We start from the raw sequence: 23,940 nt of genomic DNA on the forward strand, positions 1-23,940 counted from the left end.
TATATTGTTTTTGGTCATGACTTTCTCTAGGAAGGTCCAGTTGACTCTATCGAACGCCTTAGCGGCGTCGATAGTAAGTATAGTGAGTGGGACTTTTTTTTTGCGTGGCTATGTCAATGGAGCTCACGAGCTCATGTGTAACTTCATGCAGTTGTCTTCCTTTAATGAATCCTTTTTGATCTGGGTGAATAAGTTGATTCATTACTTTCCCCAGTCGAAATGCCATAATTTTTGCGAATATTTTATAATCTGCATTAAGCAGCGATATAGGACGATATGATTCACATCTAGTGGGGTCCTTGCCAGGTTTTAGTATGATTGTAATTATTGCATCGTTCCAAGAATCTGGTATTTTATTTTGTAGTTTAAAAATCAGGTTTATCAGTTCCGTAATATGTGGTAGTAGGGTATCCTTTAAACTAATGTATATCTCGTTTGGTAGGGCGTCTGGCCCTGCAGCTTTTCCCTTTTTTAGGGTTTTCATAGTCTCATCTACTTCACTTATTGAGATCTCTTTATTTAGTTCTTCCCTTTCTTCTTCCGTGAGGGCCAGTAAAGGGATGTCTTCTAAGTATGAGTCTATTTGGATTTCTTGTGGACTTGTATCTTCGGTATATAGTTCTGTGAAGAATTTCCTAAACTCTTGTCTAATTATGTTCTCATCTGTGGTTTGGTTCATTTGTCCTTCTTGGTGAATTTTTTTTACTTTATTCCTGATTTTATCTGTTTTCACTTTCCAAAAGAGCCACTTACCACATCCTTCCCCATATTCGTGTTTTGCGAGTTTACTTGATTCCCATTTTTTGCGTAATCTGTCTTCTAGTAAGTCTTCCAATTTTTCTTTCTGATTTTTCCTTTCTAGTTCTAGGTCTTTTTTCTTTTGTGTTTCTTGTTCTGCTACTATTTGAGTATCAATGAGGTTAATGTTTTCCTCCAGGTCTGTTATTTCTTGACGCGTTTTTTTGTTTTTATATGCTCCAAGGCTTAGTAGCTTTCCTCTTAATACGGCTTTATATGTGTCCCAAGATACCTGTTTTGTTGTTCCATTCTTGTTATTTTCAAAAAAGTTTATGGTTTCCAGTTCAATTTCTTTCATAATTTGTTGGTCATGTAGGATTGCTCTTTCTACCGTGAACCTTCTTTGCATTTCTACTAATTTTATTTGAAAAGTTAATTGGACCGCAGAATGATCTGACAGATGGGCAGGTAGGTAGATTAGGTCTATTACACTACTTGATATGTTTTGATCAATTAGAAAATAATCAATTCTTGATCTATGCCCCAATTTTTTATTATGAAGCGTGAATGGGTTTGTTTTATCTCCTCTTTCTCTCCAAACGTCTGTTAGTTCTAAATCCCTTTTAAAAATACCGATCCATTTTCTCATTTTCGGTAAATTTGCGTGCCTCCCTGGTGGGGATCTATCAATGCTTGGGTCCATTACGAGATTAAAGTCCCCGCCCAAAATTATTGGAGAGGTGGCTTGTATTAATTGAGAGTATAGTTTCCGTAACGGGTCTTCATCGTCTAGATTGGGTCCATAATATCCCGTTATTGTGAGGGGGTTATTCCCTATCAAGACTTTTTCTATTGCCCATCTTCCTTTGTTGTCTACTTCTGCTGAGTCCAGATTGGCTTTGAGTGATTTTTTGACGATTATTGCAATTCCTTTGATATTGCATTCTTGTGTGGTGCATACGAGAAAGTCAACCCAGTTTAGGGTTTTTATTACTTGATCCCATTCCATTTTTAGTAAATGTGTCTCTTGTAGTATTATGATTTCGCTTTCTGCTGTTCTGAGGTATTCCAAGATTTTGTTTCTTCTGCTTTTTGTTCTCATCCCATTTACATTCCAGGAGAGTATTTTAAAATCTTTTTTTGTTTTCCTCATTTATCCGGTTTTTCTTTGTTTGTGCTCCTCCCTCTGAAAACCATTTGGTTTACCATTTTTGTAAAACCGCAGTTTGGTGACCCGTCTTCTTCTGCATTTGAGGATATTTTTTTCTCTGTTTTTTCCCTATTTTGCACCCCACCCATTTTCGTGTAGTTTTTATGATTTCTTTTTTGTGTTTTACCATTACCCACCCTGGGGAAGCCTCCATCTTCCTTTCTTTGGGTTAATTCCATAACCCTTAGTAGCTCCAACTTCTAACTCTCAGTTCAAGTGAATTGTGTTTGTTCAAGTTTCTGCACCATTATTCATATATGTACTCAAGTATATATATATGTATTCTTTTAAGAAACATATTCTGGGGATATTCTTTTTTAACTTATTGGTTTATCAGCTCAGATTTGGTCTTTTATTGATTCAATAAGTGCTTTAGCTTCTTCTGGGTCTCTTATATTTCTCATTTTATTTCGCCACATAATTCTTAATGAGGGAGGGAATTTCATCTGCACTGTGGCACCAAGTTGTTGGAGTTCTGGCATTAGTTTCCCCAGCTCCCATTGTCTGGTTTGAGAAGCGTTCGACATATCTGATCTAATTTTGAACGTCCAATTTTCTTTGTTGTATGTTCCTTTTTTCAGGGCCTCTCCCAATATTTTTTCTTTCAATACATAAGTTTTAAAGTTCACGAGTATTTTTCTTGGCGTTTTCCTCTCTTTGTTTTTACCGAATGGATCTCTATGAACCCTTTGTATGTCTTCTTCAAGTAGAGCTTTGTCAGCCCAGGGGAAATATTCTGCCAACAGATCGATTATATATTTCTTTATTTCTGTCCCTTCTTGGTTTTCTGGCACATTTTGTATCCTTACGTTATTTTTCCTCGCCTGGTTTTCAAGTGACTCCATCTTGTCATATAGTGTCCTGCTCTCTTGCTTCAGTGAGTTAATTTCTTTTCGGTTTCTTTCCACATTTTTATTTAGAGTACCCACTTCACTTTCTACAGCTGTCACCCTGTCACCCAAAGCGTTTAGTTTATTATCTAATTTCTCACAGACTTCTTGAATTTTATCCTGTTTAGCCTCTGATATAGTGAATTTTTCCTTCATCTCCATCCATATCTTTTCAAGGAATTCATCTGTGTGACTTTTGGTGTTTTCTTGTGCCTCTTCTTTTTCTTTTTCTGCTGTATCTTCCTCGTCTGTTGTGTCCTCCCTTATTTCTACTGCTGGTGCCGATGTTCCCTTTGTTCCACCCTCCGCCATATTATGTTTTAATGTCAAGCCACCTAAGCCCCTGTTTGTTTGTTCATCTGAGTGAGTATATTGTAAATCAGGGGTTTGTGCAGTTGTAGAGGTGAGCGCGCTTTCCTTTTCTTGCATACTTGGGGATCCTTGAAATGTCGGAAGTAAGTTTTTCTGAGCTTGCTCTTCCTTTTGTAAACTCTGTTGTGTCTGAACTTTAAAGTAAGTTTTTAAGGAAGGGGTGACCTTGATTTTTCCTTTCCAGGATAGGTCCACTTTCCCCTTGGCGGTAGCTGTACCTCTCTCCGTATTAGACTTTGTTTCTTGTTTGTTTAATTTTCTGGTTCTTTTTTTGCTTTCCCTGTGAGAGATACCTTTAGGGTACTGTTCTTGTTTTAGGAAGTTTCTATTTCTAAGACTGTAGCTGGATACAACCTGCTTACTTTGCTTGCTCCGTAGTTCTACTAGTCTTCCTTCTTGGTCAATTCGTAGATTTTCTCTCTCACCTGTGACTGAATGTCTGAGGTTGTTCTCCACTTCAAAGTAGCTCTCCCCTTCCACCTCTACCCCTTCCTGTGATTTGCTCATATGTTGCTGCTGCGGTTCTTTTCCCAATATTTGTATATTAATTTTATTGGGCTCACCTTTCGATGCAGCTATGGGGTCCTTGGTACCTTTGTTTTTTATTTTGAATTCCACTTTGTAAGTCTTGTGCTGTCCCCAGCCTCCTGGGGGTGATACAGCGCTGTGATGGACACTACGTTTATCCAGACAGGTTTTGGCTTGTACCTCCCCTCCCTTAATAATTCTCCAAAGACCAAGAACTATCTCGTTTGTTTCGCTGGTTTCTTTAGTAAAAAGGTCGAGTTCTGACATCCATTCGTCATTGTGAGAAATACCGCTTAGAACCTCATAAGTTTTGCCTTTCGGTTCTTTCAGTGTGTTATTCCCTTGGAAGAAACGAGCTGCGGCACTTGCCTCAATCACCGTGTCTGTTTGAACATGGTTTCGCAGTAGCAGCTCCGCACGGTCACAAACGCGATCCTGCGCTGGGAACCGCTCCGCGTCCGTGCTCGAAGCTGCTCTGCCACTCGCGCCCCGGAATTGGAACTTCAGCCTCCCGGAAGCCTTTGCGCAATTTGCTTTTGCTACTCCGGCCGCCGCCCAAACTCCTGGTCCACGCCTCGCACTCATTTTCGCCGCCGGCTCCACTGCCTCGGCTCGCCCCCTCTCATCCGGACTGCCGTTGCTGCCCTCCTTCGTCAGGTAGTTTACCATGCTATTCTGAATCAATATCCGTTACAGTCTTTTTTGATGAAATTCTTTTTTCTTTATCTTTTCTCTTGCTCGGTGCAGTTTCTTTCAATGTAGAATATTAACGCTCTTTAACACTCTCGTAGCTTCATGCTAGAGAGTCTGAACCCAGAGCTCTCCGGCCGTGCGTCTTACCCGGCCGCCATCTTCCCCTCGCGCGATTTTGCTATTAGCGATTTTTGCATTTGGGATGATGAATCCCAAATGCAAAAATTGCGCTCGCAAAGGGCCAGATTCTAAGAATCTGGCCCTTTGCGAGCGCAATTTACAATGATGAATCTGGCTGTATGAAAGCTACTTTCTGGCTTCTGTTTTTTAATTTCTTAAATAGGGAACCTTCTGCTAAGGCTGTTCCTCAATACAATATAGCCTCTATTTGATTCCTTAACCTCTTTTTGTTCCGTATCTTATGCTTTGCTTTTTATTTCTCTTCAGCCTTTTTCTCTTATGACGTTATGTTCATGTAGATGATTGCTTGTTTCAATTCTAGCTCTTATGCTTTATATATTTATTTTATGAATAATGTATGTCATTTGAATCGTGCATTCGATATAACTTGATAATACTAATAAAATTATCTAAATTAAAATGCATAACATGATTCAATGCCCTGTCTATCTGTCTGTATTTTCACTTTTTGGTACCCCTCCACCATTACCAAGGTCGGTACACTTACAAAAAATATTACATTCTATAAGATATTTCTAGCACTCCCATTCTAAAACTATTCGTGTCAAACTTTTGCAAATCAACTCCAGGGATTGCTATGGCAATTAAATCATGTTACCCCTGTACCTAGAAAACTCTGGACATGGCTGGCTGTGAGAGTGCATATTTCTGCATCACGATCAGCCATCATTTTACTATGTCTGGTTTGTTGATTTATAGACCTCCAGGCAGTGATGTGTCCTTTAGGAAAGCTTTCCCAGATGTTGTAAGTTCTCTGGCGATGGGGTCGGCTAATTTTAGTATATTGGGGGACTTAAATCTCCACTTTGATCCTCCCCATACTCCAGCTATTAGTAGCATTCTGGCGGATCTGGAGGCACTCCAGCTTCCCCAGTTGGTCACTCACCCCACTCATGGGGGGGGGCATATCTTGGACCCGGTATTCACTAATCTAACTATGGCTAAGGTCCTCCTGCCAAGACCTATAGCCTGGACTGATCATCATCTAATAGAGCTTCATCTGACAATCAAGGATCGTCCGTTTAAAGTGTCAGACAGAGTTATTTTCAGACGTCCCTGGAAAAAACTCAAAATAGCTGACTTCTATCATCTTCTCAGTGGTCTCCCGCTAGCCTCCTTTGAGGATGTGGAGTCTGGCTATGAACTCTTTTGTGAATGGGTCACTAAAGCCCTGGACTCTGTGATTCCTGCAGCTTGGAGTAAGAGTCGCTTTTAGAACCCAGCCCTTGGTACAATGATTCTCTTCGATTTTTAAAAAGAACGTGTAAGCAAGCAGAGAGAGCCTGGCGTAAGTCCTATGATGCTGGGAAAATAACTTACTATCTGGCACAAGTTAAGAGCTATCATAGAGCTATTTGTAGGACACGGGCAGCCTACTACTCTCATGAATTTAATACTAGCCCTAACCCCACGAAGTTGATCTTCAAAGTGTTAAAAGACCTTACAGCCAACAGAGTACCTGTGGCTGAGATCTGTTCACTTTCATATTGTGAAGATCTTGCGGTCTTCTTTGTGGAAAAAGTGTCTAAAATATATCACTCTTTCCCTAGTACGAGCCTGATAATGGAGGATCAGAGCTCCATGCCTAGTGCCAACTTGGCTTTATCTACACTACCTGATCTATCGGAGGAGGAGTTTGACAAGCTGGTAGCCAAAGTCAAATCTGGCTCACCTGCGGATCCTCTTAGACCTGCACATTTCAAAGAACTAGCCTCACTATGCCTACCCCCTATACGCCAACGTATTAATTTATCTTTATCCTCGGGCCTCATTCCTCCTAAATGGAAACAGGCTTACGTCACCCCTATCCTGAAAAAACCTGCACTGGACCCTCTCAAACTGGAGAACTATCGACCCATCTCCCTTCTCCCTTGGGTCGCGAAGGTGGCAGAAGCCCATGTCAATGGCATTCTGTCTAACCACCTTCAGTCTGCTAATATCCTGGACCCCTCGCAAAATGGTTTCCGTGCTGGTCACATTACCGAGACCGCACTTCTCTCCATGACTGAACACCTGCGTTCCGTGTTGGACTCGGGTCAAACTGCGGCACTGGTACTACTCGATCTCAGTGCCACGTTCGACACTGTTTCGCACTCAATACTCTTGCAGCGTCTGGGAGAAGCAGGTGTCAATGGCGTGGCACTTGATTGGTTTCGGTCGTTTTTTACCGACCGCACCTTTAGGGTCACCACTCCACCATTTGAGTCGAAACCCTATACCATTGAGCAGGAAGTCCCGCAGGGTTCGGCACTTAGCCCCACGTTGTTTAATCTCTATGTTCAGCCGCTGGCTGCGGTCGCCAAGCGTTGGGACCTGTCCATGGTCTCCTACGCTGACGACACGCAGCTGGCGGTTGCACTTAGTGGGGACTCAGACCCTGAGGCTACCAGATTTCGGGAGGGCCTCAGGGCAGTGGCTGGTTGGATGACGGCTAATTGCCTACAACTTAACGCTAAAAAAACAGAGGTTTTGATCTTGGGCAAGCAGAGCAATCTCTGGGGTGATAAATGGTGGCCATCAGAACTGGGCCCTATCCCCACTCCGGCAGCAGAGGTAAAAAATCTGGGGTGTGGCTTGACCCCTCCCTTAGCTTCTCAACTCATACAAAAAAAGTAGCAGCCACCTGCTTTGGGATTTTACGCGGGCTAAAACCGATTCTGAAATTTTTTAACGCCCCTACCCGACAGTTGATAATTCAGGCTGCCATACTATCTAGACTCGATTATGCGAGCTCACTTTTGCTCGGAGCTAACCTGGCGGAAATCACCAGGCTGCAGCGCGTCCAGAACGCGGCTGCCAGGGCGCTGGTAGGCCTTCCTAGATTTTGCTCGGCTAAAGAAACTATTCGGAAGCTTCACTGGTTGCCCCTGATTCAGAGGATTGAATTCAAGACTTTATGTCTATCTTTTAAAATTCTGAAGCAATCCTCACCTCAGATACTGGAACATCTTATCACTCCCTATGTTCCTTCTCGGCAGCTGAGGTCTCTGGGGCAAAATTTAGCCGTTATTCCACGTTTCAAGAGAAGTAGAGCAGGTGGTCGTTCTTTTAGAGTTCTGGCACCCAAATTGTGGAACTCTCTCCCTGCCCATATTCGCGCCATGAATGAGTTGCTAAAAACACAGTTGATGGACAGAATGTGGAACAATGTCATACATTCACCCCAGTACAAGGATCTGGGCCTAAACCCATCGTTTTTTTGCACTCCACACCACCCTGGGTTAGACACTGGCTATATGCAAATCAGCTCTGACCCTGTGCCTCATGGGAACAGTCCAGTCTGAACTACCAAGCCATGTCTTTCCCAGACCGGAATCAAGCATCCAAGGACCGGTTTCTGGCTATTAGCCTTCATTCAGCCTGGATAGCTTGACTCCAGTGGTGTGGAGAGCCTGGGACTCACGTCTGAGCATACCCAGCCCACTCGGGGTGAAAATTGCAAAAAACACAGTTGATGGACAGAACGTAGAACAATTTATTTATTTTATTTATTTTTGAATTTTATACAGCGCGCAGCTACCCCCGAAGGGGTGTCCCGGCGCTAGAACCAGAGCCTCAGGGGAAAAGGGAAGGCAAGGATATCAGCATTATAGGGATCAGAGTACGGAAAACAGCCAGGTTTTTAATCTAGCACGGAAGAGGGGTTCAGAAGGGCAGAATCTAAGATCGATTGGGAGACAGTTCCACAGTTTAGCAGAGATAACGCTGAACCCTCTGCCGCCCATTCTGGCGCGTCGAAAGCGAGGAGAAGTCAGGAGGCGTTGGTTGTTAGATCTCAGGGATCTAATGGAATGAGATATTGACACTCGCTTTTTCAAATAGTTAGGTCCAAGGTTGTTGATAGCTCGGAAGGCGAGAGTGAGGATCTTGAACTGAATGGGGCTAGCAATGGGAAGCCAGTGGAGCTTTTTGCGATAGGTGGTAACTGACTGACGGTATGGGATATTACCGATCAGTCTAGCCGCCGCGTTCTGAACGATCTGGAGACGATCGATCAGATACTGAGGGGCGCCAGCGTATAGGCTGTTGGCGTAGTCCAGGTGAGACATGATGAGGGCCTGGGTGACTGTTCGGCGGGCGTCCAAGGGGAGGTAGGGAAGTATCTTCTTGATCATGCGCAGTTTCATGAAGCAGGCAGATGTGACCTTATTGACCTGTGCTTTACATGAGAGAGAGTCGTCGAACTGATAACCCAGGTTGCGTACTGAGTGTACAGGGGAGGGAGCGGGGTCGGTGCAGTGGGCCACCACCGGGAGGGGGGAATAGGATTTTTCTGGTTAAAAAACAGCACCTCTGTCTTATCAGCATTGAGTCTTAAGTGATTATCAGTCATCCAGACACGAATGCTGTCAAGACATTGGCGGAAGGTGGCAAACGTGGAGTCCGAGTGGTCTCTAAAGGAAAAGATCAGCTGAGTATCATCAGCGTAAGAGACCACTCTGACTCCGCAGGACTCCACCACAGCGGCCAGGGGTGCGAGATATACGTTGAAGAATAGAGGGCTGAGGGCAGAGCCCTGCGGCACACCACACAGCAGGGGTTTATCCTCTGATTTAAAAGGCCTAAGCATCACCCTCTGACTTCTTCCAGTAAGGAAGGATTCAATCCAGGTGAGAGCAGTGCCACCGATGCCGACCTGTTTAAGACGGTCTAGGAGGGTATAGTGGGAGACCGTATCAAAAGCGGCGGATAGGTCGAGGAGGACTAGCATGGCCTCCTCGCCCCTATCCACACACTCACGAATAGTCTCAGCCACTTCCAGAAGAGCCGCCTCAGTGCTGAAACCAGCTCGAAATCCGGATTGTGAGTCGTGCAACAGAGAGTTGTTCTCCAAATACTCCGTTAGTTGCAGTTGCACGGCCTTTTCGAGGATTTTTGCGTGTTTTGGGAGGAGGGAGATGGGACGGTAGTTGGCGAATATAGTGGGGTCGGCATCAGGTTTTTTCAGGATAGGGACTACCAGTCTTCCTTCCAGGTGGTTGGGAAGAAGCCGTGATGGAGGGAGGCATTCCAGATGGAGAGAAAGGAGTTGGCCAGTGAAGGGGCCAGCTCACCCATGAGTTTGGCAGGAATAGGGTCGGAGGGGGCACCGGATCTGCATTGGGTGAATAGCCTGAGTGCGGTCTCAAGAGTAAGCTCGTTGAAGGATTGTAGGGAGGCGGAATCTGGGGCCCTTGTGTGGGGGAACTGAGGGGATACCCCACAGGGGAATGAGGCACAAAGTTTATTTATTTTTTCAAGGAAGTAGTCCGAGAGTCCATCGCATAGTGCCTGGCTAGCGGAGATCTGCGTGGCCCTAGCGGGGGGGTTGATGAAGTCTTTGACAATGGTGAAGAGGATTTTTGATGAGTTCTTGGCGTTAGCAATTTGTAGTGAGAAGTAGTCTCTCATGGTTGTTTTTTTATGTTTAAGAAAATTTTTCAAAGCGGATTTGTAAATAGCTTTGGCTTCGGGGTCGTAGTACTGTCTCCACTTCACCCCAGTGCAAGGATCTGGGCCTAAATCCATCGTTTTTTTGCACTCCACACCACCCTGGGTTAGACACTGGCTGAATGAGTTGCTGGCATTTAGGAGAGCTGTTAAGACTTTCATCTTTCCCACTGGATCTTAGGGTTTCTTTACTTGACTCCTTTTCTTGCCCTGACTGAATTGTGTTTCTTTCCCAGATACAGCGCCGGGACGCCCCTTTGCTGGGGCAGCTGCGCGCTATAAAAGTGGAAATAACATAACATAACATAACATTGTACTGAAAGCAAGAGTATAGCAAGCAAACCCAACCTTCTCCAGTAGGGTTGCAGGAGCAGATGTCCCCTCGAAAGGCTGGCTTGGCATTCACATGTCAGCACATTCAATAAGAGACTCATACTATATATATATATATATATATACATATCAATGTTCCTGCACATAAGGTAAACACAACTGTATGATTTATTTTACTTTTTCTAGAAATGATCACACCTATCTCTAAAAAGAGATAGAGTCACTCTAGGGGCAGGTATCTCAACTCACTCTCCTATCACTGGAATCTCCTTGCTCTCCAGCCTTTCCCAATAAAAGGTGCCAGTAAATTTCCTTTCATGACAAGAAGGCTTTTTTACTTTACCGATTTCAGCCCCATGCAAAGCAAATATACTGACTTCATTATTCGAACCTTCGCAAGTAGAAGGTCTAGGCCTTAAGAAAAAAGTCTTTCTCTAGAAAAGAGTGGTTTTCAAAGGTTGAACAACGTTTTGCAGAGCCTTCCAAATGCCTACTAATGCAGACTCCACAAATATGGTATTTACTTTATTTTCAGAACTTTATATTGCACAAATGAGCCATAAGTCGTCTGCGTACCAAAAATTAACAAATAAACCATGTAAACACCAAAGAAAAAAATAGTTATATTCCTATAGAAATAAACGTCTATTGACTCAGCACAATATACAGGTGTTTTAAAGCGAAGTCAAAAACAAAACTCAGGCACTTGATAATATGGAAACAAGAAGACTGTGTGGAAGACTATCAGACATAGATATTCACCTCGCCTGAATGGTCTTTAATTCCCCATCTAACAAACAGGTGCCGTTTATCCCTTAACTGTCAGCGATCTGGAGTTACTATATAGCAACACTCAGCACTTTACAGACCTCCCTAATGCGTAAATACATTAGTTCAAAACGTGGGAAAAGGTGAGACATTAAATTGACGGTTCACAAACTAACATCAGCTAATTGTCCCCAGCCCACTGGACCAGCATAGTCCAAGCACACTCCGGCAGAGACAGGAGTCAGAGGAGAGATTCATATCCTGCAGCACCTTTAAAACTGTGATCTTCGGTTCCCCACCTGCCAACAAGGACTTGCACCACGACCCAGTGTTTCTTTGCCCCCCTGGTAGTCATTCCGAGAGACAGACAAACCAATAGAATACCTCGATCAGGTAAGGGTCAATAAACATCTCAACTGCAGCAATGTTTACCGACACAGCTCAACTGCAGCAATGTTGAAAGAAACAGCTCAACTGCAGCCATGTGTTTAGAAACAGGCCTATTGCAGTAATGTGTAAGAAACAGCTTTGACTGCTGCAATGTTTGCAGAATCAGCATACCTGCAGTAATGTGTAAAGGAACAGGCCTATTGCAGTAGTGTGTAGAAACAGGTCAATTGCAGTAATGTGTAAAGAAACAGCTCAACTGCAGCAATGTAGAAAGAAATAGCTCACCTGCCTGCAGCAATGTGGAAAAAAACGCTCAACTATAGCAATGTGGAAAGAAACAGGTCAATTGCAGTAATGTGTAAAGAAACAGCTTGACTGCAGCAATGTTTGCATAAACAGCACACCTGCAGTAATATGTAAAGGAACATCCAAACTGCAGCAGTGCATAAAAACAGCACAACAACAGCAATGTTTGCAGAAACTGCTCAACTTCAGCAATGTGTGCCACCAAGGAACCCTGCTTCTCAGCTCATCCCCTTATCGCAGTACCTAGGCTAAAAGCCCCCCTGGACCATTGTAGCTATAGTGCTCTGCTACAATATACTACAAAAGCAATCAGTTGAATGCTTTACTTTTCATGAATAGGCGAAGAGAATAGAAGTCAAATTTAAATAAATTATGTCTAATCATCTCTAAATCACTGTGTTGCTGCTTCACCAGCCAACCCACTCGTGACTGTACCTAAAAGTCGACTGAAAACAAAGATCTTATTTTGAAACAAATGCTCCCTGTCAAAGAAACCTAAGGCTCAAATGGACCTCTAATGCTTGTATTTTCCACTCCTGAATGACCTGTTAATCCAGTATGGTCAATCAAAACACAGAAGGCCTATTGCCTTAGGCAGCAGGATGAGGAATATATTCCATGGCCAACAGCCGGACTGGGACTTCGTGGAGCCCATAGCATACCTCTCTTGTGCACCGCCGGGCACCGGCCACTCAGTACGGTTCTCTTCTTCTATAAAGGCTGGATTATCCAAAGGAAAGATGCTGTAGTACTGGGGAGGACCTGTGGTGGCGGCTGAAGGAACCCTCGTGGAAGCCACGCTTCTGGGCGAGTTGCGCGCGGGCTGCACGCAGGCGGGGGTCACCGCGAGGCCGTCTTGCGCCGCGTAAGGGGGAGGGATGTACTGCACCACCGTGGCACCGTGAAAAGTAATTGGCTGATTTATTCCAGTAAACACAAAAGATTGCCCGCTGGGTGCCTGTTCCCCCTCTGACGCCCTGTCCTCGTTCTGTTTGCAGGATTTGCACGTCAGCATCTTGAATTTGCACACGGCAATCAAAGCAAACGTCACTCCGACGGACAGCAGAATGGGCCCGAGCAGCTGAGTCCACTCGAAGTGTGCGATGCCCTCGTACTTGATCCAGCCCATCACCGTGAAGGTGATACCAACCAGTCCCAGAAAGACCCCCGAGAACAGGAGCGTCGCGCCCGCTTTGTCGCCGTCTGACACTTGGATGTCCGCTCTTCCGGGGGGATAGGGAGCGACGGAAAATAGGTTCACAGACAAGTTGTCCACCGTGTTGTTCGGCTGCGCCATTACCGCCCGACAGAAGTTTACTGCTTCCTCCTGGAAACATTAAGAAGAGTTTTACAGACGAATTTAAGCTGAAAAGTTTAGATGAGTTACTGTACACGTGGACCTTGCGCTCCTATGCTCGATGGACTACATCGTGAGAAGAGGCAACATTTGCTGATCCGACTAAAGGTTTGCTCAGTGAACCGAAGAGGTTTGTCTAGGAATGGCAGTTGCACAAGCTTGTGTTGTTTTTCCACATGCTCGACTGATTTGGATGACTTGCCATTCACATATTTTTACTCACTTTGCTTTATTTACCTTTTGATAATGCTATTCTGCTTTGACCTGTTCATCTGGTGGCATACTTGCCTGAATGGCGAACTTGAATGTAGGAGAGATGAGGATATAAGCTGCTGAAACTACACATGTAAAATGGCTGCTGTGTGTACCTAACTTGGCTAGCTGTGTCCCATATGATATTCAGGAGCGCTGGGCCATGCCGTAGGGCTATGACCTGATGAAACGCTACTTGTCAATGCAGAAGGCGAGAGATAGGTTGGGTGTAGTGATTCTAAACCGAACATACACCTCATGAAGCTTCTTGGCACAGTTCATATGCTTATATAGTGGCCCCAAGGCAAATAAGACAAATAGGATGAAAAGACCCAAGTTTATTGGATATTTACTAACGCTCAGATCACCTGCTGCTACTGATGCTAGCTAGTCTCCAGAGGGGCGCCGCGGCCAGAGGTGGAACGGCCTCTCATTTGTTGATTTCTAGTTCCTGGAACTTTTAAAAGTCCCTGACCTGCATATAATAGAGAGGGAATTTAATCCTTTAACAACAGCCGGTTCCTGCCATAGAGGGTCTGATTGGCAATCCTTAGACACCAGACAGAAAGAACTACACATGAAGAAATTAGAAGCCAGTGGAAGGCCTCCAACTAAGAAGTAACAGATGGAAACTCTCATGTGGTCAGTTTGGCAGTTATGTATTAGACTCACTGAATGTATCTAACAGAGCCCTCAAAAAAGCCAAACGCATAGAATTTCCACATTTCAATCTGGAGCCAGCCGAGGCCATAACTGCTGATCTTTGACCAGCAGGTGTAAGGCGAGGGAGCACTCGGCACAGAAGTTTCAGTTCAAAGAATCGGTAGATGCGAGTAACCTGTGTGAGGTATATCCCGTCAAAAACTCTGCTAGATCGACAGAACCATTTAAGAAGTCCACAATTTGCCCTGCTGCTAATATCTACATTTGAAGTTTATTTCTGACGTTTTAGGGAATTTCAAAGAATTTCTGTAGTTCTCAATCAAATATGCCAGTGTCACAGGTTCTAAGAAGTACTGACACATGTAACTATTTCCACATGCCTAAAAATAATAGGCATAGATGTCCGTATGTGGGAATGTGATACTGGAGTGCAGTGACACTTAAAAAGCTTTTCTTTTCTCTAGGGTAACCAGGGGCGTAACAAAACTTGAGGGGGCCCCCCTGCAAAGCACATGGAGGGGGCCCCACCAGCGTCGCGGCCCACCATGTACCACTTTGCCCTACCACCCAGAAATCTAGCCTATGTAAGAGTTTTCCTTTCCCTCTCTGCATTTAATGTTAACGGTAGAAAGATTTGTCTAGAGAGAGCGCCACGACTCCCCTCACTACTCTGGGTCTGTCACAGCATCGGCATCCCATGTGCACCCCTGTTCACCTCCTTTCACCCTCTCCCGCTCCTGGAATAAAAGACATCAAGGGAAGGTCAGAGGTCAGGGGCCCTTCTGTACAAGAAAACACTTTTGAAGCTTAGCTGGCCGCCCGCCCCTCCAAGGTCCCTCCACCCACCTACTCCACTGCGATCTGAGCTATAATTAGGACCACAAAATTACAGACAGCATCCAACAGAAACATTACAGGTGCGGTGCAGCTAGGTTACAGGTATGGCCAGTAGTATTCACCCTGAACTGATGCTCTTACTTTCATGGCGCCCTTCTCTTGTGACTTCTTTTCACCTAGTTTCCAGCACCTGTGCTTCAAAGTTGCAAATATGTATATGTAAAATGAATTCAAGAAGAGGTGCCAATAAACAATTTACAACCTGCCCCCCACCCAATTTGCTTCTGCATGCTTGTCATTAGTGTAAACATCCATCTTTTAGTTTGACCCTTTCAAATGCACTATTTCATTAATGTGTCCCTCGTTCATTCAGGCTCAGCACCGGTACTACCGGTCCGGTACTAGTTCGCCCCACCCCCTCCCCTCCACCTCCCCTCCATCTCTCATCGACATCCAGGCTGAGGCGCTCCACTACAGCCCTGAGCCCAGCCCTTCCAGTGCTAAGAGCCTAAGACGAGGGATATTTTGTTGCAGGGTTTCTGTACTCACACAGAACTGTGCACAGAGGAGTGGAACCTCGGCAAATTAGGATGTCCCAAAACTTACCTTAGCAACCAACTCACCCCTTACCGAGCTAGCTACAGTGTCTCATTGGACATATCAAACACCCAATGTTTAGACAAACCAGAACATGAACTTACAGTACCTCAGGGTACGTGGGACTCATGAACACTCTTTCGTTATATTATCATTACAAACCAGAACATGGAGTAAAGAAGACACATGTGCATTTGAAATGTTTATTTACTAATGCCGTCTTCTCAGGCGCAGTATCTTTGATAATACAAGTATACTTATTATCAGTAGCAAAATTATCAGCATAGTTACTAAGACATAAAAAGCGAATGGTGACAGCATGTTAACATGCTGTAATGAATAAGAGTTAACAACACTTATATCTCACCCTCCCTAACACATATATTATATTATTATCTAAGAAGGTCTCTTTGGGTTGTTTTAGGGTGGGCCCATACCTTAGTGTCCTAGCATGAAGGAATCACATCAGCATACACCAGCTCTCTCTGCATGTGCACCGCATCAAGTGTGTTAACAATTCTCGTGCAAAGCAATATCAATCCCGCCTCAAGCCCAAGTTGGCAAAGGCTGCACTTGTGTTATGACTATGAAGGCGTGGAGATCAGACCTCATAACAATTCCATATCGTGTTGCTCCTGAAACTTCAGCACTCTCCGTGCAGACATGTTTTATTAAACAAAGCAGATATCAGAGCAATAACATATTATTCTCACATTCACCACGGCAAACTACTAGGTTGAAAGCTAAGTCAACAATTAAGGGTCGTGTGCAGAAGTTGCAAGAAAGGAAAAATGGCGTTTAAATCTCAAATGTACCTATGCTAACTTAACACGATATAAGGATATATAGGAGCTATACAACACCCCCCCATGATCCGAGAACGGACTAAATAGGATAACAGAAGTGCCATCACATGAGAGCAGAATCCATTTATAAACGAGCATGAATAAAAATTCAATTATAAAAACTAATGCTAAAAAAATAGCCCACAAATATAATGTGGCTCAAGCCAATAGGCAAGCAAAAAATAAAATGTCTTGACCAAAAGTCAATAAAATCAAGGGAATGCTATCAATCAGCATGGCAATTTGAGGCAGTGTCTATGATAAGACTGTATATGAAAAGTAAGCTGCAACAGCCTCCAGGAGGAAGTCATTGTCCTCATCCGAAAACAGATCAGCCATCCAATTTAAAAGATGAAAGGAACATACGTGATCTTCCAGCACCGGATCCTCTATAACCATCAGAGGACAGCTCGGTGGGTTTTCAAGAAAACTTAGTTCCAAGAAATTTTGCGCTGCCGACAACACATCCCAGGGACCCATTAGTCCATGTGCCACCGCCAAGGCCATAATCCTTTCGTCAGAACAAACCAACTCGTGAGCAATGATAGGACTCATTAGTTGATCAAAATCGACGTCAGAAGATACTGGTCCGCAGAGACACAAATCAATGGCCCAAAGGAAATCACAGGTCAGACAGCGAAATACAGGCTGGACACAGGTGAAATAGGAGAACCGAAAAGATAATCCAAATGCCGTGCTTAGAGTCGCTAACGGCAGTGTGCCATAGTATTCAAGCATGCGGTTGCGAAACCGCGTCAGTAGTAGCTGTGCGTGGTCTTGCACAGGAAGGGCATCCATATTTAAAAAGGCAGAAAACCACCAATGCGCCAGCCGCTAATGCAAGCAAAAACGGAAACCCTCCAAACAAGGATGAAAAAATAGAATGGAAGAAAGCAGGGATGACTCCAAAAATCTTCTCAAAGGAAGTCACGAGACCACCGCTAACAACTTTAAAAAAATGTGCTAGGCCCGTCGTGGAGGACGCGTTAAAGATAGAACGGACCATGGCTCCGAAATGCAAGGGCAAATCAGTGTTTAAAAGAGCCTGAACCTCCGTGCGGGTGTTAGCAATGTGAAGCACGAAAGTTTCACGGGCCGAGCTCAAGGCCACCTCTTTCTGGGACAATAGAGCTCTTATTCTAGCCATGCCGCTGAATTCTGCTCCCAAGGTCGGTATCTGTGGCCAAATGGAAGACTCCCTATGTTCACGTGTGGGAGGATAAAGAACATTTCTGCAGCAAATAACTCGCTCACTAACTGTTACTATGAAAGCTATACCTTTAATTAAACCACAACAGTTTTCATTATTGAGCATTAAATAACTACCATTCTCTAACAATTTAAACGTGGGGATGATAGCAGGAACTGGCGTGCCCTGTAAAACGCAAGCCATATTCGGGCGGTCCTTGTTACATGAACCGTGCAACTGTATGTGTCTGCACATTAAAGAATGATCTGGAGTCTCAGTACACTCATCCCCTGTCAGATAAACCTCTTGGTCATCCTTGAAACATCTGTATGTGTATGGGAGTGACCAGACCTCATGAAGAAAACCGCTACCTAAGGGTTCAAAACGACCTATTGGCACATATTTCATACAATTTGAAAACTTAAATAAAGCAAAAGGCAGTGTTATTAAACCGTGGATAAGCCACGTAGCAGCAGTGGTCTCTGCCACAGAGAAAGGTAAAGATTCCAATCTTTCAATATGGAGCATAGAAAAGGAAGCATCACGCATTGAAAGCAAGCGTTGTTTGTCTGTCAAATTAAACGGTGCAAATAAAGAAGAAACGTTCATGTATCCCCAGGGAACTTTACCCATTTTCAGAGTCTGAAGTGTCCACGCAAACTGCATGATTGAACGTAATTGATTTTGACCATGGTATAATACAGATACTTCATCATGTACAATATCAACAACAGACGACACAATATTATCCAATGTGTAAATTCTTGAGGAAAGCACGTTAATGCTATTGTCAACAACTGCAAGAACTTTCTCAAGATTTGCCTGATCAATAGCCCTAAGGCGTGAAGCAGCCTCAATTTGAGAGAGTTTCCAAATTTCATTGTAAACACCATATAACCAGCGTTTCGACCTGCCACTAGCTGGGCCCTTAATGAAATCATTCAAATCCACATCTGCATTCAGTTTGGAAAGGTGATACTTAACCGCAGGTAAAGTTGAATGTTTCAGCCAAGCTTGACACAACTTGCCAACAGAGTAAGAGGTGACAGTATGACTCAAATCAAAACGGGGATCAGATCTAACAGTCTTAAAACCGTCAGTTATATTTAAAAATCTTTTTTGGCAAGCATCAGCACTACGGTGCCAAAGCAGCCAACCCTTGGGATTCATACTGGAAATGTTAAAGGAGGAATTCAGAAGCAGAGCCTGTATTTCTCTAATGGACAATTTAGTAAAATTACTCCAATTCTCATATTCCTCCAACTCCGGGAAAGACGGGGTGTTTAACCTTTTAGATGTAGCCAATCCAAAGCACGTGGTCTGGGAAATGGTTTCATTTAAAAACCACATATGATTTGGGATGAGACATGCACGGTGCAAAGCCTCAGTGCCTTGTACCTGCCAGGCCCTTGAGCCCCAAACTGATTTAAGGTCTATGGTATCCTTCCATAACTCATACCCTCCAGCAACTAATTTATCCAGGAAGGCCTTTGAATACAACAATTTTGTATTTGTAAGTCGAACCTTGGACAGTGGCTGTTTGTTAAATTTAAAATAAAATGACTCGGGATTGGACTGATTAAAGTCAGTGAAATAAGTATACTTTTTAAGAAACGTTTCTGAACTCCCTTGTTTTGGTGCTGGGCAATGTTCCCACTGAGTAAAATTAACCGCATCCCTACGGGAAGATGTCTTGTGTAAGAAGTGATTGCCATAATGTTGGTAACAGAACAATTCACCATAATTAGCAGATTCTAAATATAAATCCTCAGCATCAAAAGCAGCATAATATTTCAAATCAGAAAACAAACTTTCCACAGCATTAACATCCCAATCATCAGAACGAATGTTTTGTTTCACCACATCCCCCATATTAACTCTTAGTACATTAGGAACATTAACGACTTCCGTTGGGCCATGAATCTGAAAACGAACTGCATCCCACGCGATTCCATCCAGAACAGGCCATGCTGTGATGTTAACCAAAGTCAAGTCTCTTTTTAATCTGTGTGTAGAATGTGAAGAGGAAAGTGGGGCCAAAGTTCCATTTAAATGAGTAATGCAAGTTCTCTCCTCGACATAGTGTCCATTCATAATCCGAAAAAAATAAAACACAAAACCAATTGACATAAAAAGGTAAACTGAAAAAAGGACCAGCCAAATGTATATCCAAGGAGGTATCAAAAAATGTTTTTTAAACAGGCTGGCATATACTGCAATTTTAGAGGGTTTTTTCGAGGCAAGGGAAGCAGAGTCAAATGAAAATCTGGATTCCGTGGCTAAACGAGCTTGCAGGTCAGGCATGGACAAATCAGTGGGGTATGTATAGTCTGTCTCATCAAGGTTAGTTCCTGGTAAATTATTCAATAATGGACTGGAAACAGCAGGTAAATCGATTGCCACCTCAGGTTCATTATTAGAAGCAGTGTGCATAACTGAATTTCTCACAATGGAAGGACAGGAAACAGCCGGTGTCATGCTAAGAAGAATCGGCCACTCTGTGTATCTTGACATTGTCAATAGAAATAAACCTGTTTTCCTTACGACCTGGAAGTGGTGGTAAAATGACTGTTCTTGTGCCCTTCACTCCAAGCACTGGGACCGGAGTTCGATAGGAGGGACCAAACTCTTTCTTGTTGTCGATCTTCTCTCGAACCAGTTCTCCAACTTGGGGTAGCCAGCCAACTACCGGGATCTGCAACGCATCATCCGATGTGGAGGGCAAATGTTCTTTTGCAAGAGTGTCTCTCGTCTTTTGTAGATTCTGTAAAACATTGTAATGTTCATCTGCGTCAAAGGAAGTGGCGCGAACCACCGAGTCTAGACCGTCAAGGTCAGGGACGAACATCTTGATGCCAAAAAGCATTTCGTATGGGGTCCGCCCACCCAGAGACCTTCTTGGGAGATTATTAAGAGCACGCTGCACGCCATAGAGGTGAGCCAGCCAGTTTCTGCCAGTGCCTATAACTCGGGCTGTCAAAGATTGCTTTAAATCACGGTTCATTCGTTCAACTACACTATTACCCTCGGGTCTGTAGGGTGACGAAAACTTGACTTGGACCCCCATCGAAGTCATGGCATCCTTATACGCCTTAGAGGCGAAAGCCGGACCCTGATCCGAATGGAAGGTACCACAGGCAAAAATCCCTATAAAGATACGCAAATCTCTGATGACAGTCCGGGAATCAGCGCTGCGATGTGGCCATAACCACACAAAGCGTGTGCATGAGTCAACTGCTACTAAGATGTATTTATACGCAGTATCAGATGAAAATGGACCGCAGTGATCTAAATAAACACAGCCTAGTGGTTTATTAGAAATGTACAACTGAGTCTGAGGCGGACGCGTAGCAGTTGAAGGTTTAATCTGCTGGCAAATGTCACAAAGAAGGACATAATCACGCGTCTGTTTGTACAGTCCCCGCCACCAGAAACGTTGTTGTAGTTGCGTTACAGTGGCTGAGACGCCCGCATGCGCAGACGCCACACCTTCATGAGCCGCTGTAATCAAGTCTGTTCTGCGATCCGTGTTGGGAATCAGCCGTTCCCCAACATCAGGAATTGTCACAAAAGGAACCTTTTCGGGACTTAAGTGGTATTTATACTTCGAAGGGAATCCCGAAGGATGTTTACTTCCCTTCTCAGAGGCAGCAACCGCTGCCAAGATGTCGCTATCAATCTTGGTTTTAGACCTAGTAACTGCTGCAACTAAGTATGTAGATACTGCTGATTTCGCTGCTTCATCAGCAAGCGAGTTGCCAAGAGCGTGTACTCCCACGCGCTGATGACCGAGAGTATGAATCACATAAACGAGTGGCAACATAGCTTTAAGCTCTGCCACTCGAACCCAGATCATTTTATGTTTTATTGTGCTACCCTTGGAATCACGAAAGTCATTCTGAATCCAAAAGAACAAGTTTTCATTGTAAGACTGGACACAGTAGTAAGAATCACTTACAATTAGAGTAGTAACACTTGGATCTGCGTACTCCAAAGCTAGTAATAGAGCACGAAGCTCTGCCAATTGTGCAGTGCAATCGCCCAGGGGCAACGTGTGTACCTCCCTGGAAATGAACTCGTCATTCAACATAGCACCGACCACAATGGCGCATGCGGAAACGTAGGCATGTTTAGAGCCATGCGCAACCTGCGCCGACCCATCAGTGTAAATGATGCAATGGAAGTCCTCCAAAGGTCGCATCGCCAGAGGAGCAGGATGAACGAATTCATACTGCAAGTACTCCTGTGACCGTAAGGAGGCGTCAAAAATAAACATGACATCTGCGGATGACAATGACGCAGCCCACTGAATCCACCGAGGGTGCAAAGCCTTTGAATTTGGTACACTGGCTTTCGTGACTGCCTCTAAATGAGGACAGGGTGTTACCACTAGCATGCGTTTCCCCTGTGACAGAGCACGTTCTTTTAGAATTGCCATCTGTACAGCAGTTAAAACCTTTTCTACGGTGGGAAACCGCATCTCAGCCGAGGTGTACAAGTGTGACTTGTAAGCAATAGGTACTGTGTCACCTTCATTAAAAGTGAGGTAGGTGAAACCCACCGTCCCAGGAATTATTCTTATTACCAGGTTGGTGTGGTTATCACGAGTCAGTAAATATTTAGAAGCGAGCAGATCAGCCTGCAAGGATTGCAAAATGGCTGAATGCTCAGGCAGCCAGCATGATTTTGAGAAAGTTGGTTGTATCAAAGCATACAGAGGCTTGACACGCTGGGCATATTCCGGAATGTAAGTTCTGCCGAAATTCAAAAAGCCCAGTAAGGAATGTAATTTCTTCAGTGTTGTTAGTGCGCGCAATTGTGCGCACTTCTCCAAGAAGTGAGGAGCCAAACCTCTACCTTCATTGTTGAGCTCATAGCCCAAAAACAACACTGTGTGTTCAGCAATGTGCGATTTTGCAAAGTTGAATTTGTAACCCATGTCTGCGAAGTTGCAAACAAGAGAATTTACACGACACAGATGCTCCCAAATATCGTCGTCTGTGAGATATATGTCATCCACATACGAAAAAGCATCCGGGTCGAGAGCCTCCAGAATAGAGACAATTCGAGCGGTAAATACACCAGGACTATTCTTGTAGCCCATTGGAAGACGCCGGAATTGCTTTTGGACTCCAGCGCTTGTAAAACTGGTCCATTGGGAGCTAAAGCTGTCCAATCTGTGGGCATAAAAACCATTGGATATGTCAAGCGTTGTCTTGAAACGCTTACGCACGAGACTATCCACTAGGGCAGAGCCGTGGGTATTCTGTACTGCACAGTTACGGCAATGCGAGTTCAAATGCCGGTAATCCAAAACCAAACGATATGATCCGTCAGGTTTATTCACAGTAAAAAGGGGATTATTCATCGGTGACACACACGTTTCAATAACTCCCTGATATTCCAATTGTTCAAGGATTACTGCGACGGAAGATTTTGCTTCACGTCGAATGGGATATTGAGGTTGAGGCTGCGGCTGAGACCGCAACGGAATTTCGTGGCAAGGCGACAATCTATCCCAACCACATTGGTTACGGTACAGAGCCGGCGCGAGAGCCCGAGCCCACTCTTCTGCAAAATGCTGCGCATGCTCTTTCGAGACAGTGTTCGCGAAACTGGGTAGGATTACCTCCTCCCCTCGCGGCGCCGCGAGCACAAAAGGTGGGGGCCAGTCAGCCTCCGAAAGTAAAATATCATATGTGGAAGACAGATTCTCCCAAAATACACCTTTAACGGTACGCTGTATGTCACCTTCAATTAACAGGACGATTTCATATAGTCTTTCAGGGGGAGCAAGTCTCGTATCCGCTGTTTCTATCACAACGTAGACATCAGTCGCTGTCACCCTCAGTAGTGGACGCAGCGCCTCTCTGACTATTGTTATCTCCGCCGCGCTGTCCAGCAAGGTCAGAGCCCACGTCAGATTCCGAAGCCGCGTTCTCACTATCTGTGGCATATCGATGCGCTGTTAAGGCTGCGACTTTCTTTTTCGCAAACTGCGGACGCCGAGGCGTAGAATCCTCCTGCTTCACTGCGCCGTCCGTCTGGCGGGACTGACCACGTCCTTGTTGGCCACCACGTCCACGTCCACCCCCTCCTCCTCCACCGGTTTTCTGGGCCGATGTGTCCTGAAAGGAACGAGGAGAGCGTTGATCAGAACCCTGAAAACGATCAGGTGATTTAATCATCGCGCGGTCGCGCAAATCATAAACTTTTTCGGGTGGTGCAGGAGCTAGTATTGCAGGAAAAGGACCCTGAGTCTGCGTAGTCTGCTTCCCCTGTGTCTGTTTTTTAGGCCAATTTTGTTTCTTGGACTTGGGCTGGGCATCTGTCACTGCAGA

At 44.5% G+C, this 23,940-nt stretch overlaps 1 protein-coding gene across 1 annotated transcript in view; it reads right to left on the reverse strand.

The window, feature by feature from the left end:
* Positions 1–13,171, reverse strand: part of TMEM174 (transmembrane protein 174) — a 77,242-nt gene extending 64,071 nt beyond the window's left edge. Inside the window, exon 1 of the mRNA XM_078677329.1 lies at positions 12,522–13,171. Within this exon, the coding sequence (XP_078533455.1) occupies positions 12,522–13,156 (635 nt within the window). The 5' untranslated portion in view covers positions 13,157–13,171. The remainder of the gene's footprint in view (positions 1–12,521) is intronic.
* Positions 13,172–23,940: the final 10,769 nt, after the last annotated feature.

This window comes from Lissotriton helveticus, chromosome 2_1, assembly GCF_964261635.1.
Source record: "Lissotriton helveticus chromosome 2_1, aLisHel1.1, whole genome shotgun sequence".
Classification (NCBI taxonomy): Eukaryota; Metazoa; Chordata; class Amphibia; order Caudata; family Salamandridae; genus Lissotriton; species Lissotriton helveticus.